At 50.0% G+C, this 15,657-nt stretch overlaps 5 protein-coding genes across 5 annotated transcripts; 3 read left to right on the forward strand and 2 right to left on the reverse strand.

The window, feature by feature from the left end:
- Positions 1-39: 39 nt before the first annotated feature.
- On the reverse strand, positions 40-2,251 carry BO85DRAFT_176457 (putative phosphatidylglycerol specific phospholipase). Its single transcript, XM_025654325.1, has one exon. It carries the CDS (start codon positions 1,867-1,869, stop codon positions 187-189), a length of 1,683 nt encoding a protein of 560 aa, XP_025510637.1. The 5' UTR covers positions 1,870-2,251; the 3' UTR covers positions 40-186.
- Positions 2,252-3,369: 1,118 nt separating this feature from the next.
- Positions 3,370-5,450, reverse strand: BO85DRAFT_506000 (fungal specific transcription factor domain-containing protein; the record flags this gene model as incomplete). The annotated part of the gene is made up of 4 exons (XM_025664361.1): positions 4,857-5,450; positions 4,550-4,735; positions 4,015-4,487; positions 3,370-3,940 (listed from the first exon to the last, which is right to left on the reverse strand). The coding sequence occupies exons 1-4, from the start codon at positions 5,430-5,432 to the stop codon at positions 3,370-3,372; spliced, it is 1,806 nt and encodes a 601-aa protein (XP_025510638.1). The 5' UTR covers positions 5,433-5,450.
- A 1,136-nt stretch (positions 5,451-6,586) lies between these two features.
- On the forward strand, positions 6,587-11,752 carry BO85DRAFT_431117 (ATP-binding cassette transporter; the record flags this gene model as incomplete). Its single annotated transcript, XM_025658321.1, has 10 exons — positions 6,587-7,098; positions 7,153-7,235; positions 7,309-7,760; positions 7,814-8,157; positions 8,210-8,453; positions 8,500-9,095; positions 9,150-9,519; positions 9,575-10,507; positions 10,565-11,028; positions 11,090-11,752. 10 exons carry the CDS (start codon positions 6,587-6,589, stop codon positions 11,547-11,549), a joined length of 4,458 nt encoding a protein of 1,485 aa, XP_025510639.1. The 3' UTR covers positions 11,550-11,752.
- A 189-nt stretch (positions 11,753-11,941) lies between these two features.
- BO85DRAFT_453827 (flavin monoamine oxidase family protein) lies at positions 11,942-13,945 on the forward strand. Its single transcript, XM_025661141.1, has 3 exons — positions 11,942-12,352; positions 12,403-12,709; positions 12,761-13,945. The coding sequence occupies exons 1-3, from the start codon at positions 12,011-12,013 to the stop codon at positions 13,504-13,506; spliced, it is 1,395 nt and encodes a 464-aa protein (XP_025510640.1). The 5' UTR covers positions 11,942-12,010; the 3' UTR covers positions 13,507-13,945.
- A 255-nt stretch (positions 13,946-14,200) lies between these two features.
- BO85DRAFT_431125 (lipase family protein) lies at positions 14,201-15,547 on the forward strand. Its single transcript, XM_025658322.1, has 3 exons — positions 14,201-14,301; positions 14,367-14,535; positions 14,586-15,547. Exons 1-3 carry the CDS (start codon positions 14,217-14,219, stop codon positions 15,253-15,255), a joined length of 924 nt encoding a protein of 307 aa, XP_025510641.1. The 5' UTR covers positions 14,201-14,216; the 3' UTR covers positions 15,256-15,547.
- Positions 15,548-15,657: the final 110 nt, after the last annotated feature.

Here is a 15,657-nt window from a genome sequence, read left to right on the forward strand (position 1 = left end):
TTGTTTGTTCAATTGTGATAGCTTGCCATTCTTTATAACTATGAACAATAATAGAATAATTAATCAAGTAATTGACACTGTTCTTGGGCCAGATCCAGTCCTCAGCCAATATGATATGCAGAAAGTGTGCAGATTATGGTCCATTCTAGTCATTACATTTATCATATCACATCCCTTATAGGTCATCTAGAAGTCAGCAGGCTCAGGAAGTTTCTCAGGGGTATCATCCCGATAGCTGTTGGTGATCAAGCCCCCGAAACTTGGCGACCAGGCAACTCTCGGCGTCAATACAGGCAAATCCCACAGTTCAGAGAGATACTTCAAAATGGAAGTATGAGTGAAATCGTTTGGCTGATTTGTGGGACGATTCTGTACAACACCCTTCCCGACCCAGGGAGACATCAGCAGCGTGGGGACGCGTATCCCCAGCCGATCGAACTTGAACTCAATCCTGCTTCCGTCTAGAGCCCACTCTTTATGAGTGCGATGGTCACCAGGGGGCACATTCTCGGGCGGGGAGACGTGGTCCGCGAAACCCCCGTGCTCGTCAAAGGTCAAGATGAAGAGGGTCTCGTTCCACTGCGGTGAGGATCGAAGCGCCTCGTAGATGCTCTTAATGAATCCCTCGCCCATGTTTATAGGGGATGGAGGATGGAACGACATGTACTGGCAGCATTCAGGATTGATCCAGGTAAACTGTGGAAGGGTGCCTGCCTCGGCGTCGCGGTAGAACTCGTCGATGGGCTTGATGTGTGTCTCGGATTTTCCAGTCCTCAAAGTCCACTTATAGAACAGTGCATCAGGGAGGAAGCCAGTTGTGTTGGAATAATTGATCCAGCTGATGTTAGCGTTGGACAACTGTTCGAATATTGACACCTGAGGCAGAGCCGAGGTCAAAAAGCCAATGTCGTTCATTCCATGCCCATAGCTAGTTCCAGACGTCAAGTAGGCGCGGTTGGGATTGGTAGGACCCGGAACTGCAGCAAACCAGGCATCAAACAGTACAAAGTTTTCTGCCATAGCATTGAGGACAGGGACATGGTCCGGGGTGTAGTAGTTGATGACTTCGGCCGCGCGGGAGAGGTCGCCGTCGATGCCGTATGAGCGGACCTGTTCTGTCACAAATCCTTGCATGGAAGCACTACTGATGTTATCCGGATGATAAGTGCTGTAGACCTGCATTGATCCACCCGCGATGGAATGGTCGGGATCATCGGGGGCGACATTCTTGGCGGTAGGTTTGGCACAGACTTGGTGCGATTTATGATCTTCTATATCGGAAGGGTTGCAATACTTTCTGTTCACGAGGCCGTCAATTGTAGAGTTGTATGTCAGGCCTCCCGCATAGGTGTCAAATGAGAGATTTTCTTGAACGAGTACCACCACATTCTTGATAGGAGCGTGTGGAGACGATGGTTTCTCGGACGGGCCATGGGGGAGGCCAGAGATACCTAGGCCCAGAAAGAGCAAGGACAGAACCAGCAGTATACACATAATCAAGAGGATGGCCGTGATAAAGATTGATTTGGCCCAAACTAATCTCCATCGTGATGCTGGTTGTTGGGACCTACCCTTTATGTCATCGTCCACTTCATATTGTACAACCTCACCATCGGGACCGAGAAGGGGACGACGCTCTTCGGGAGGCGGCGTCCCACGTGCTTGTTGCAGCGATTTGGCATCCATAGTGACGGTACAGGGGATGAAGTTGTACGATCGTACCACTGTGGCGGAGGGATGGAGAGACAAGCTCGAGGCTTGCAGATGAAGAAGGGAGACCTTGAAAGGTTGGGGGATATCCAGGCGGGGCCCAGCAGGGCCGATTGGCGGCCAATGTCTCGATCTCATGCCGGCAACAACGCGAGCCATTGGCTGTCGCGGAGCGTAACACGGTCCAGTCCCGCAGGACTAGCCAATCTGGGAGGACCCCCGCGCTTCTCGGCAAGCCGGAGTGCATGTGCGGGGTTGGACTTGTGACCATCGCTGGATAGTATCTACCGTGTAATGAGATACTCCCTCCACTCTTCAGGCTGCTAGTACTGACTCCCACCATTCCCCAGGGCTCAGACAGTGCGACAGAAAGATACTCGAAGTACCACCGAGTACTTCCGTTTTCCCGGAGTGTCCTGCATCTCATGGCCAAGCACATCCAGCCACACCGCCTGGATGTGCAACAGCTGCGGTCACCTTGCGACTGATCCAGGTGCCATCCTAGGCTTCACGACCTGGAGATGTATTGCCAGCTACCTTTCAGGTTGCATCAGGTATATCCGGGTCCCAGACGACTGTTTTCATCACAGTTGCTAATCCATTCTCCGACCGAGCAGTCCGAACGATAACGTCATAGGCACGATGCGGACAGTAACGGGCCCCTTCACGATTAGACACCGCCAAACTGCACCACTGAATGGCGAATCAACTCCCGACCCATCGTCAGATTATTTCCTTAGGTGATGCCAGGAATGTGGCCAATATGGTAATGTTGGCATCGATATTGAAGTGAATGTCGGGTTCAGGCTGTGACAATCGCTTCTCAGGAGGGGTATCACATGCGGCCATCACGAGATACGGCGATATGAAGGCATACATTCTGTAGTGTCACACCCCCCTTCCCTGAAGGTTTATCGCGCTTGAATGGACAAGTCTGGCCGCCGCGGTAGCATGGATCGGTTCAACAGAGAAGGTGAACTAGAGTATGTATCTCACATAGTCGGTAGGGATATGGAACGTTTCCACAAACGCCAGCGCCCTTGCTGGCCAGATTGCACCCGTGCGGACGATCGACCTTCAATTCTGGGGTCGGAGACATATTCTGGCTGGTCTTATGACGGAGTTCTTGCTCCATTGCTATAGAAGCGGAGCGACCGTACGGTATCGTACGGGCTCTATATGGGGGAAGCCCGCGGGCAAAAAAAGATAAAGAATTTTCTTCGACTACAGCGGGTTCGTGACAATTGTAGAAAGCTGACAAGACGTGCTCGCAATTATATTGCTAGTGAGGATACACTGCACGTGACTGATGGATGTCATTAGTAGGCCGCGTTTCCGTTTCCGGCAAAACTAGGCCACTCGCACGGTCAGCCCTTTTAAAGTGTATTTTTTCGACAAGGTCTTGATGCATCGCATATTATAGTTGCATTCCTGTGGCTGCGGAAGTTCTTTGTCAGTCGGCCATAGGGTGACAATTGGATCGATTGGATGGATGCTGCGTTTGGACTGCAAGAAAGCCCCTAACTTTAATCCACTTTCAGGGTAGTGTTTGGCCAGGAATGATGATGAGCTAAGAAAGTGAGACGTACCTGGCAATAATAACTATGAATGGCCTATGGTGTGGGAGGCGAAGATGGTACATGTAGCGCTGAGTTGAGACTACACCCCACTATCGCTCACTCCTGGTACCTGATACGAATGGTCAAACAGATCTTTTACATCGATACCAAGCAACTGCAGATCCCCAAAATAGTAAGTTGGATCGTCGATATAAGGCAGGAAAAGCGCTTCGCTTCGATCAAGAGAAGCAGGGCTCCAAGGTTGCATGATCCCGGGAGCATCTGAAGCGACAGGTTCCGGCCCCTGCGGGAGCACCGCCGGCGCAACCAGCCCCGTTGGATCTGCGGGGGCGACACTGGTTGTGGGTTCTGGCGCGGACGGAGAGGTTCCTACCCGGTCCTGAGCCTGGAATGAAATGCTACTCTCATTGGAGTCTCTGGACATAGACTTGGGCTTGCGGGTCTCGGAAACGTATTGACGAGCAAGATGGGCAAACTCTGCTATTAGAGATCCCGGAAGGGCACCATTGCTGGCATATTCTAGCCTACTAAAGTGCCCGCCGGCGATGTCGAGAAGAGCGAGGCTGAGACCAGTTTCCGGGTGGTTGGCGTTGTGGACCACCAGGTCGAATAAGATCATCAGCGATGAAAGTGGCAAGACAGCGAGTATCCTGTGGCACAGCAAGCCCGCGTAGGTCACTACTTAGTAGTCGTTATATAGCTCAGAAATATAGTAGAGGCTTACCAGACCGGTGTGGAAGGCGCTACCTCGATGTGCACGGTGAGCTCGAGGACACTTCGAGCAGTCCGCATCAAGTCGCGCTTCATAAGTTCTTGTTGTGTAGACCCCAAACGAACGGCTCCGTAGTGAAGGACGGTCCACGACAGTGTAAGGAGAGCGTTCAGATAAAGGAAGTGGGTAATTAAAGCAATTTGGACCGCCAGGGGCTCGTGCAAAGAGCGAGTTTTAAATTTTTCGCCTGGCCGAAACCGGGTCGGAATGGTCGCGCGCCAGGCTTCCAATTCTATACGTAGGCTCTCAACCACAGAGTTATAGTTGGATAGCGGCTGACTAACCGAGCTGATTGTGAAGAGAGATTGGTGAATCTTGGAGACTAGACGAGCATATTTGACGAAGTTAAAGAACCAGTCATAGTCGTGGAAAGTGGACTCCATCATATCGGGAATTGCACAACTTATGTTGGCGTCATCCAATACCTGGACCCATTTAACCATGATTTAGAAGAATAGTTTGATGATAACGGCCATACTCAACTCACCGAAGTTTTACCAGTCGCAAAGCAGGACGTCTTCTCCATATAGTAGAGCACCCAGAACGTGCGACGGCACGGACCTTCTTGTGCACTATTCGAACGATGATAACCTAAACCTTGTGCCATAACGGCAGCCTCTGTTAGCATTAAGGGTTCGAAGTTGAACGCAGACACCGTCGATGAGAATATAGCCTGTGAAAGATGTCAGTCTTGTATTATGGTGGTTGATGACGGGCTAGATACCATGGCGAGGAGTGCCTAGCATAATGAAACCGCATTAGTCATGAACTGTGATATAAAGGGAGCAACACACTTGGACTGCAGTCAGTGAGCCTCTACCGAAGAGGAGATCCTGGAAACATGACAAAGACCGTTCGAAATATGACCAGGCTTCCCCCACACCAGTATCAAAGCTTCCACCTTCATTGTTCTGACACCCAATCGCCACTATTGCGTAGAATAGTGCTGCCCAAACCTTATCTGTTCCTAGTGATTGGACCAAATCCTGCGACGCTACACGGGCACGAAAGGTATCTGGACAAAGAAATGGATAGATCGGATGTATCGAGTCAAAGTAGGCTACAAGAGGGTTATTATTGCCAGTAAGAGAATATAAGAGGTCAGTCAAGGCGCAGGTACCAGAAATGTGTCCGTCGATAATGTCACGACTCGGGACTTGGATCTTTCCGGTGCCCAGGTGTCGTTGTATATATGACTGAGGGATGGCACAACTATTTTTGACCTTGGTTGCAACCACCGCGCGTATCTCATCTAGTAGCTGATCGAGCCGGTTGTGGCCCAATCGCTGACTGATGGCGCGAACCCGTCGTTCAGGGAAGAAAGAGATATTGGGGTTTGGGCCAAAGATAGTGGTCAGCTGCGAAGCCATGGTCAGATAGGAGCACGGTGAGCAAAAGGGCCAGACAATACCTGATCTGGATGACTGGCACCTCCGTGTATGCGAGAGGCTTGGCGATTTGCAAGCAAAGAGTCGATATACAGTCCTGGCTGCTGATAGCCCACATTTTCGGGGCCTAACTGCGGACCAGGAAGGTCACGAACGGACTGTTGGTATGTGGAGGACAGTGGTATGAAAACTGGTGTGGTAGATTAGCTTCCGTGGCAGGTCCGAAGCTAGTGTTCTGTTTGTACCTGACGCGTCATACTTGCGCTTCCTTGGTCGCTTGACGGGAGTAAAGGAGCAGGGACGGTGCTGGGACTATGAAGACAATAATGAACAATCAGCATTCCGCAAGGCGAGACATGGCGGCCTGATATACCAGGCAGAAGTCGCAGGCATCAGTGTTGCCCGAGATTTCTGGCGTGAAATCGAGATTAGTCAGACACCGATCTGAGGGCTTCTCTTCCGACCGACTGGAACCTCGACTCACTACATCGCGTTTTCCTGGCTCTGCACGTATCGCATGCCTTATGCAGGGGCTCGGAGCCTTGTGTTACTACCGACATGTTCTCTTCACTTGGTGTTTTGCGGAAATCCCGTGAAGAAAAGAGCTGGGAAGAGGATGGAAGAGGAGCTTGAGGAAAAGCCGTGGAGTCATTCGCCGCCGAAAGCTCCGACATGGAATGCAGGATCAACCGCCGATGTCCTCCGATTCCCCAACTAACTTCGGCGCCGAACTAACAATAGCAGCTATCATGTCGCTTCTTCGGCGCCCACGAAGCATCGCAAATCAGAAAATTGAGACGAATTATTTCTCTATTACATCATGGCTAGCGAATATTACTATCAAAAGGGGCTTGCTTGCTATAGCTGTCCGTTTCGCATCGACTCTCACAACATATATATAGCGAACAAGACTGCATCTCATAGTACTTGGTTGCTCCTTTAAGGGTTGATTCATTCTAAGGCGCCCTCTATCATATGTGTTCAACTGTTATTTGTGATTCACCGGTGATCCCATCACTAAGAGAGTGCCTCAAATTCGTCTTCCACTTTTTCGCTTGACGCGATTTGCATACTCTCTCGCCATCGATCGGCCTGCAAGCGACAGAAAGGAACTTTGAATTCCATATAGCCCGAGAATGAATGACAAGGAAGATACCAGTATGACTGCGTCAGTCAACTCCGGTAGCAATACGGATATTGTTAGTGCAGAGGTGTACCAAGGAGACATATCGACTGAAGATCAGCGCAAGATTATGAATCTTGCCAGACGGCTCACGGCAGACTCGACACGGTTTCGGCAGGATGGTATGACGCCCAACCCTTTCACGACACACTGTGATCCGAGTTTGGACCCCAATTCTCCGAAGTTCAATGCGAGTCACTGGGCGCGGACTGTACTTCATTTGTCCTCGCAAGATCCTGAGCGGTTCCCACAGCGCACGGCGGGTGTGTCATTCCGGAACCTCAGTGTCCATGGCTATGGCCGCTCAACGGCCTATCAGAAGGATTTCTTGAACGCTATCTTGCAGGTAGGTGATCTGGTTGGCGGCTTGATCAACCGCAGAGACCGTAAGCTGCAGATATTGAAAAATCATGACGGGCTCTTGCGCAGCGGAGAAATGCTCCTTGTCCTGGGTAGGCCTGGCAGGTGAGTTCTTAATCCCCTGGTCTACGTTTCTTCAATGTAACATGATTCGTCTAGTGGTGTATCAACTCTATTGAAGACCATCGCCGGTCAGACTAAAGGACTGTTCTTGGACGATCCAACGGAATTCAACTATCAAGGTGGGAGTCTGACCGGGAGAGGCACATACAGACAGAGGACTGACAGTATACCTTCAATCATAAACAAATATAGGGATTGAATGGGATTTGATGCACCAAAAGTTCCGAGGGGACGTGACGTATCAGGCAGAAACAGACATCCATTTCCCACATTTGACAGTTGGGCAGACCCTCCAGTATGCAGCCCTGGCTAGAACACCTCACAATAGGCTGCCTGGAGTGTCTCGCGAAACCTATGCAACTCATCTGCGTGATGTGGTTATGGCTGTCTTTGGAATTTCCCATACAGTTAATACTAAGGTTGGCGACGACTTTATTCGCGGCGTCAGTGGCGGCGAGAGAAAGCGGGTCAGCATTGCAGAATTGGCTCTCACACAAAGTTGTATACAGTGCTGGGACAACAGTACTCGTGGCTTGGATAGTGCTACGGCTCTCGAATTTGTACGGACCGTGAGACTCTCAGTCGATGTGGCGGGTACCGCGGCAGTTGTGGCATTATATCAGGCATCGCAACAATCATATGACGTATGCAATATTCCCTTTCCTCTTCATCTCGTCTGACTAACATATCTTGCTAGGTCTTTGATAAGGTTGCATTGTTATACGAGGGCCGGCAAATATATTTTGGTCCAGTTGACCAAGCGAAGTCGTACTTCACAGAGCTTGGTTACCAGTGTCCTGAACGACAAACCACGGCAGACTTTCTCACGTCGCTCACAAATCCTGTCGAGAGAGTAGTCCGGCCTGGCTTCGAAGCCCGAGTTCCCCGCACCCCCGGTGAATTTGCAAAGTATTGGGAACAGAGTGCCCTGAGAGCTAAACTTCTAGGAGAAATATCGAGCTTCGAGAAAGACCATCCGATTGGGGGACCCATGTTGCAGAAATTTGAAAACTCCCGAAATGCCGAAAGGTCTCCTTTGATGTAAGCGGGCACTGCGGCTACTTATTTGAGCTGTCATTGACTCAAATTTCAGGACGAAAACATCTCCCTACACGATTTCTGTGTTGCAACAGATAGCTTTGTGTATGCGACGGGGCTACCGCAGAATTCTTGGGGATCCTTCATTCTTTATCGTAACGGTTTTTGGCAACTTTTTTCTCTCTCTTATACTTGGTAGTGTTTTCTACCATCTTTCGGACACTTCCGCCAGCTTCACAGATCGATGTATTCTCCTGTTTTTTGCTTTGCTCTTTAACGCACTCAACAGTGCTTTAGAGGTGAGCGTTATGGCCCTTCAATAGCATCGTGATGCTGACAGATCAGATATTGGCATTGTATGCCCAGCGACCGATCGTCGAGAAGCATGCGTCTTACGCCTTTTACCATCCGATGTCAGAAGCGATGGCCTCCATGATATGCGATCTACCGTGCAAAATCCTCTCTACACTGTCCTTCAATCTGCCGTTATACTACATGTCAAACTTGCGGCGGGAGTCGGGTCATGTGGTTATATATCTACTATTCGCATTCATGTCGACCTTGACTATGTCCATGATTTTCCGTACCATTGCTCAACTGACCCGTACAATTGCCCAGGCTCTCACGCCCATTGCGCTTGGTGTTATTGGGCTAGTTGTATACACCGGTTTTGTGCTGCCTACCCGGAACATGCAAGTCTGGCTGCGCTGGCTCAACTACATCAACCCGATCGCATACTCCTACGAAACTCTTGTGGCGAACGAGTTTCATGATCGCGAATTCGAATGTGCAAGCTTTGTTCCTTCTGGTCCGGGTTATGAGAATATTCCAGCTACAGATCGAACCTGCTCAGTGGCAGGCGCTACTTCTGCCTCGAGCGTGGTCAGCGGAGACGCATATGTAGAGGCAAACTATGGGTACTATTATTCTCATACCTGGAGGTTAGTGACTATCAATGTCCAAACGAAACAGCTCGCTGGCTGACAGAAAGTTAGAAATTTCGGCATTCTTATCGCTTTCATTCTGTTCTTCATGACTACATACCTCTTAATTGCCGAATTTGTGAAGTTCAGCTACTCCAAAGGCGAAGTGTTGGTATTCCAGCGTAAGCATAGGGTAGCCCGTGTTAACGGGGAACATGCCCATGACGAAGAGAGCAGTGCCGAAAAAGCAGCACCGGCAAGCCATTCTTGCGTTGACAGTCATGAAGGCCGTCAAGAAGACCAGTCTCTCAAGTTCCGCTTTGAATCCAATACCTTGCACTGGAGAGATGTTTGCTTCGATGTTCCGATCAAGGGCGAAATGAGACGAATTGCAGATCACATTGATGGCTGGGTAACCCCAGGCACTCTAACTGCGCTGATGGTGAGTATAATATAACCTTCGTCAAACCTTCAATCTAACTAACTCCTCGAAAAAGGGCGCTTCAGGGGCTGGAAAAACAACACTCCTGGATCTTCTAGCAAGCAGGGTGAAAACAGGCGTTGTATCCGGCAACATTTGCGTCAACGGAACCCCGCGAGATGCATCCTTTCAGCGCAGGGTAGGCTACGTTCAGCAGCAAGATGTCCATCTCGAAACCAGCACTATTCGGGAAGCACTTCAGTTTAGTGCTCTCCTCCGCCAGCCCGCCTCTATCAGTAAAGCTGAAAAGCTGCAATATGTCGAAGAGGTGATTGATTTGCTCGAAATGAGACCGTACGCTGACGCTGTCGTTGGTGTTCCTGGAGAAGGTCTGAATGTAGAACAGAGGAAAAGGTTGACAATTGGCGTTGAACTAGCTGCAAAGCCTGATTTACTACTATTTCTCGATGAGCCAACGTCGGGGCTGGACAGCCAGACGGCATGGTCTATCTCTCTGCTACTCCGGAAGTTGTCGAACCATGGGCAGGCCATCTTGTGCACCATCCACCAGCCCTCGGCTATTCTTTTTCAGCAATTCGATCGGCTCCTTCTACTAGCTAAAGGTGGCCGTACAGTATACTTTGGGCCAATTGGGTCTAACTCACAGAAACTTATTGGCTACTTTGAGCGATATGGGGCAAGGGCCTGTGCGGAAGAGGAGAATCCGGCGGAATGGATGTTGGAAGTCATCGGCGCTGCCCCCGGGAGTACTTCGGTGCGTGACTGGCCGGTCACATGGAAAGAGAGCCGTGAATTCCAAGAAACGCGAAAGGAGCTTGAACGGCTTGAGCAGTCTGGCTCTCCTGGCCTGAAAGAAGGGGCCGCGCAAGTCCAGCAATATGCGGCCCCGTTTCACATCCAGCTGGGTCTTTGTACAAAGCGGGTTTTCGAACAGTACTGGCGCTCTCCATCATACATCTATGCTAAGCTGATACTCTGCTTCGGAGCGGTATGTCCATACGAGCGACCCCAATCGTCGACTTTACATATCTGACACACTATGCAGGCCCTGTTTATTGGACTTTCATTTCTGAACACGGAAGTTACGGTCCTGGGTCTTCAGCACCAGACTTTTGCGATATTCATGCTCCTTGTTATATTCGCATTCCTTGCTTACCAGACCATGCCTAATTTTATCAAGCAACGCGACTTGTACGAGGTCCGTGAAAGGCCAGCCAAGACATATGCTTGGTCTGCGTTCATGTTGGCCAACATCATAGTTGACATCCCCTGGAACTCTCTTGCGGCAGTGCTGATCTATCTTCCATTCTACTACATTATTGGGATGTATCATAACGCCGAGGAAACTCATGCGGTGAATGAAAGGAGCGGACTCATGTTTCTTCTGGTGTGGTCTTTCATGATGCACTGTGGTACATTCACGATCATGGTGGTTGCTAGCGTCGCAACTGCTGAGGTCGGGGCAACACTAGCTCTGCTACTGTTCTCTATGAGTTTAATATTTTGCGGGTACGTTTCACTGTCTCCATCTTAGGATTTAAATTTCGGTTCGTCTAATACACCATCACAGTGTCATGGCCAGTCCGGCCAATCTTCCAGGATTCTGGATCTTCATGTATCGAGTATCCCCGATGACCTATCTCGTTGGCGGCATGCTTTCGGCCGGGTTAGCGAATACAGCAGTTCACTGCTCTGATCTGGAATTGGTAGTCGTTCAACCTCCAGCCAACGAGACTTGTGCCAGTTACCTCGCCGCTTACATGAAAATCGCTGGAGGTTCTGTTTATAATCCCCAGGCAACCGCCAACTGTGAATACTGCGAGATGACCGACTCGAATATTTATCTGACATCACTATCCACCTCTTATGCTGATCGTTGGCGCAACTTTGGGCTTATGTGGGCATACATCGCGTTCAACGTGTTTGCTGCGCTCTTCTTGTATTGGTTTGTGCGGGTCCGAGGCGGTTCAACCACGTCAATTCTTCGCCGGTTCGCCAAGATATCCTCTCGGTCCTCGCCAAGGACTTGAATTATCTTCTGGTATCTATCACTAGAGTGATAGATTTACAAATGGCTTTATCGCGCGATAGGATGCTCATATCTTGTCGCTCTCATCATTTGTCACAATATATATTATATGGCCGGCGGTGTTTTCTCCACTTTCGTTACTCCCAAATGGAGCGCACATTTCCTGTCCACAACATACTCTTATTGTCATCAATTCGAGTTTCATTAGACCTCTTTTCCATGTATGTATTATACTAGATTGCGATATATTTATAATGGGAAACCCAAATCTTCTCTTATATTGACCAGTCAGTACCTATGGACATCCCGATTGGCGGATTGATAAACCGCGGCCGAGGTTAAGCAACAACCAGCCACCCTCTTTGTGTTCCACTCCCCCTCAGTTTACCTAGCATAAAATACCTCCGACAAATGCTTTCACACAACTCTCCGATTCCCACTACTGTAACCTTTGAGCTTAAAATGACTGCATCCAAAGATCCTACTACTAAACTTTACGATGTGGTAATTGTGGGAGCTGGACTCAGCGGACTCCAAGCAGCGCATTCCATCCAAGCAGCAGGATTCAGCGTGTGTATCCTGGAAGCTACGGACCGAGTGGGCGGGAAGACGTTGACCGTAAAGTCCAGCGAAAAGGGATACAACGATCTAGGAGCGGCTTGGGTGAATGATACGAACCAGAGTGAGATTTTCAAACTCCATCAGAGGTATGGACTGGAAGGGGTGGTACAGTATACGCGTGGAGATAATGTTCTCGAATCAGGTGAAGGGGAAATTTGCAAGATACCATATGGGTGGCCTTTGGTAAGTGACCACCAATCAAGTAGGTGCTGGCGGCGACTGATCACGTTTAGACCGGGCTTGCGCGGAAATTGTTGAATATTCTGCGAGATGAGTCCTCGCGGATGGACTTGGAAAATCCCAAAGGGTTTCCAGAGGCCAAAGAAGTGGATAATATGACGTTCGAGGAATTTTGCGTTGATAGGTCTGGATCGCAGTATGCAGTTCACATGGCAGATGCTATTTCATCGGGGCTGCTTGGGGTGGATAGTAAGGAAGTTAGTGCGTTGTATATGCTGTATTATTTCAAAAGTGGAAGTGGGATCGACAATCTCCTGTCGGATGAGAAGGATGGAGCGCAGTACCTACGCACCAGGCAAGGTAAAGCAACGATCGTCAAGCCTGCTTGACATTGATGTGCTAACGGCGCAGGAACCCAAACTATCGCTCGGAAGATGGCAGATGAGCTCGACCGATCCGACATCTTCTTGGGCATGCCTGTCACGTCAATCAATCAGTCTCCAGGTAAAAGCCCCTGTGTGGTCCAGACACTCGATGGCAGTTCGTTTAGCTGTCAACGCGTTATCGTGTCTATTTCTACGAACTTGTACCAAAGCATCTCCTTCTATCCCCCACCTCCACAAGCCAAGCATGTTTTAAGCAACCATACGATCATGGGCTACTACAGTAAGATGATCTTCGTCTTCCAAGAGCCATGGTGGCGCAACGCTCGACTTACGGGGATTATCGACTCTGCGGGTGGCCCCATAACCTTCACGCGGGACACGAGTGTACCCACCGATGACCAATGGTCTATCACATGTTTCATGGTGGGGAGTCGGGGACGAGCATGGTCCGAATTGTCCAAGGGTGATCGGTTCAATCAAGTGTGGGAGCAATTCTGCCGATGTTTTGGCAAGTTCGTGAAAGACATCCCCAAGCCAAACAATACTCTGGAAATGGAATGGAGTAAAGAGCCTTACTTCCTCGGCGCACCTTGTCCAGTGATGACACCAGGCTTGTTGACTACCGTCGGGACTGATCTCGCAGCACCGCATGGTAAAGTGCATTTCATCGGAACAGAAACGTCCACAGTGTGGCGTGGGTACATGGAGGGGGCCATTCGAGCAGGGCAGCGAGGAGCAGCCGAGGTTGTGACGGCACTGCAGGAAGACTAGTTGTCTTGGCTAAGCACACACATCCCGAAATGTCTCTTAAGAACCTTGGATTTAACAGGGTCCCGATGAAAACCGAATCTCACAGTGGGTCACTAACGGAGATGTCCGTGTGCCTTTTTCGGGGAATAATCGCTGGATCTACACCAATTGAGATAAAGCCAGTACCGTCAAGCACCAAACTGACATTTACACGTGGTTAACAGTGGACAATTGTAGCCGTGTACCTGAATGAACCGTGGATGGAGGAGTTCGTGAGTGGCTGCCTGCAGAAACCCGTCGTCCCCACCTGCTTCTCCGTGATGCCCTAAATTTGGGCCGCTCCCGTGTGCCCCGTTCACCCCCTGCCAATCCCGACCCATGATTTGTCGATAGTCGACGATCGTCGATCGGAAAACCAGAACAAGAAGCAAACATTCGATAGTTGCATTCTAATTCCAATTCTATCCCTGCCAGGGGATAGGCCATCCCCTAGACTCGGCAATTCGGGGTTTGCTAGTAGTCCCACAATGCAGTCCAGCTGAAGGAATGTAGTAGCCCCCCACAGCTCGATCCGGACAGCTGAAGACAATGGATGTGATCGCCGATTTTACCTTTGGTTCATGTGATGGAAAAGCGTTGGGCAGAACAAAAACTTTTCACATCAGAAACATAAGTATGACGGACTTGCCCTGTGTAACGATGTCAATCATCTGCCCAGTATCATCATCACCATGCGCCTCCTCAAGTCCCTACTCGTGGCTGCATCCGCCATAGCCGGCTGTAATGCCCTCCCAGGCGGGGCTCTTCACAAGAGAGGTACCAATGCACATTCCATAAAACTCCAATCCTCGCCCCCACTGACCATGTCCTCGATACGCCAGATATCACCACCCAACAACTCGACACCTTCACCTTCTGGGTCCAATACGCCGCAGCCTCCTACTGCGAACCCAACTATGCCGGCAAGGCAGGCCACAAAATAACCTGCTCGGCACAGAACTGTCCCGCAGTCGAAGCCTCCAACGCAACCATCATCACTGACTTCTCTAAGTACATACCCCTTCCTTCCTTCCACCAACACAACCCTAACCAACTCCTAGTACCACCCCCACCGACACATCCGGCTACCTAGCCGTCGACCACACGCACCGCGCCATCGTCCTCGCCTTCCGGGGCAGCTACTCAATCCGCAGCTGGCTAGCGGACTTCACCTTCATTTACACGGACCCCAACCTCTGCAGCGGGTGCGAAGCCGAGCTCGGCTTCTGGAGTTCATGGACAAACGTCCGCAAGACCCTGACCCCCACGCTCAACAACACAGTATCCCAATACCCCGACTACGAGCTCGTCATCGTGGGCCACTCCTTGGGAGCCGCCATCGCGACCCTCGCAGCAGCAGATATCCGCGAGACCGACGGGCTTAACGCAACGCTGTATGCATACGCATCGCCGCGCGTAGCGAACCCGAAGCTAGCGGAGTTCATTACGAATCAGAATAAGGGGGCGAATTACCGGTTTGCGCATACGGATGACCCGGTGCCAAGGGTGCCGTTGGAGGTCATGGGGTACAAGCATATTAGTCCTGAGTATTGGATTAGCTCGGGAAATAATCAGAGTGTGAGTACGCAGGATGTGGTGGTGTTTCAGGATGGTGATGATAAGAGGGGGGATGTTGGGTTCCCGAATCTGTTGCATTTCGAGGCCCATCTTTGGTATTTTGAGAAGTGGGAGGTTGATGCATGTAAGGGGGAGGGGTTGCCTTGGAAATGATTGAGTACGATGTAATGATGATTAGGAGCGGAGGTGATGTTTGGGAAGGTGAGTGTGGTGATCAGGGGTTGTATAAAGTTTGTTGAGTTGGGTGAAGACGTATATATTTGATGTTGTGGATATAGTTTCGATATGTAATTATTTAATCTTAGTGAATATTTGTCAGGATAAAGTTTGAGTTTGGCTGCGATAAGATGAGTCACATCCAGGATCTTGTTTACGCACTTCTCGATTAGCCCTGGGTGGCTAGAGAAGTATCATCAAGCCTATATTAATATGCCGCCTGTCTTTGAAGATGTTCCCGATTAAAACGTGTTAGCTCTAAAAACGAAACTCCTGGGAAAAGTACATATTTTCATGATCGTCAATATATTACTAAGTATTATAATTGGTTAACTCATC

Source organism: Aspergillus piperis (assembly GCF_003184755.1).
Source record: "Aspergillus piperis CBS 112811 unplaced genomic scaffold BO85scaffold_29, whole genome shotgun sequence".
NCBI classification, from domain to species: domain Eukaryota; kingdom Fungi; phylum Ascomycota; class Eurotiomycetes; order Eurotiales; family Aspergillaceae; genus Aspergillus; species Aspergillus piperis.

Excerpts from the sequence above, each read along its gene's own strand:
- BO85DRAFT_431125 (XM_025658322.1), top strand. The coding sequence starts at position 14,217 with ATGCGCCTCCTCAAGTCCCTACTCGTGGCTGCATCCGCCATAGCCGGC. Across the intron at positions 14,302-14,366 it reads CGGGGCTCTTCACAAGAGAG|ATATCACCACCCAACAACTC; the intron begins GTACCAATGCAC and ends TCGATACGCCAG. Across the intron at positions 14,536-14,585 it reads ATCATCACTGACTTCTCTAA|TACCACCCCCACCGACACAT; the intron begins GTACATACCCCT and ends ACCAACTCCTAG.
- BO85DRAFT_176457 (XM_025654325.1), bottom strand. The coding sequence starts at position 1,869 with ATGGCTCGCGTTGTTGCCGGCATGAGATCGAGACATTGGCCGCCAATC.
- BO85DRAFT_453827 (XM_025661141.1), top strand. The coding sequence starts at position 12,011 with ATGACTGCATCCAAAGATCCTACTACTAAACTTTACGATGTGGTAATT. Across the intron at positions 12,353-12,402 it reads TACCATATGGGTGGCCTTTG|ACCGGGCTTGCGCGGAAATT; the intron begins GTAAGTGACCAC and ends GATCACGTTTAG. Across the intron at positions 12,710-12,760 it reads GTACCTACGCACCAGGCAAG|GAACCCAAACTATCGCTCGG; the intron begins GTAAAGCAACGA and ends CTAACGGCGCAG.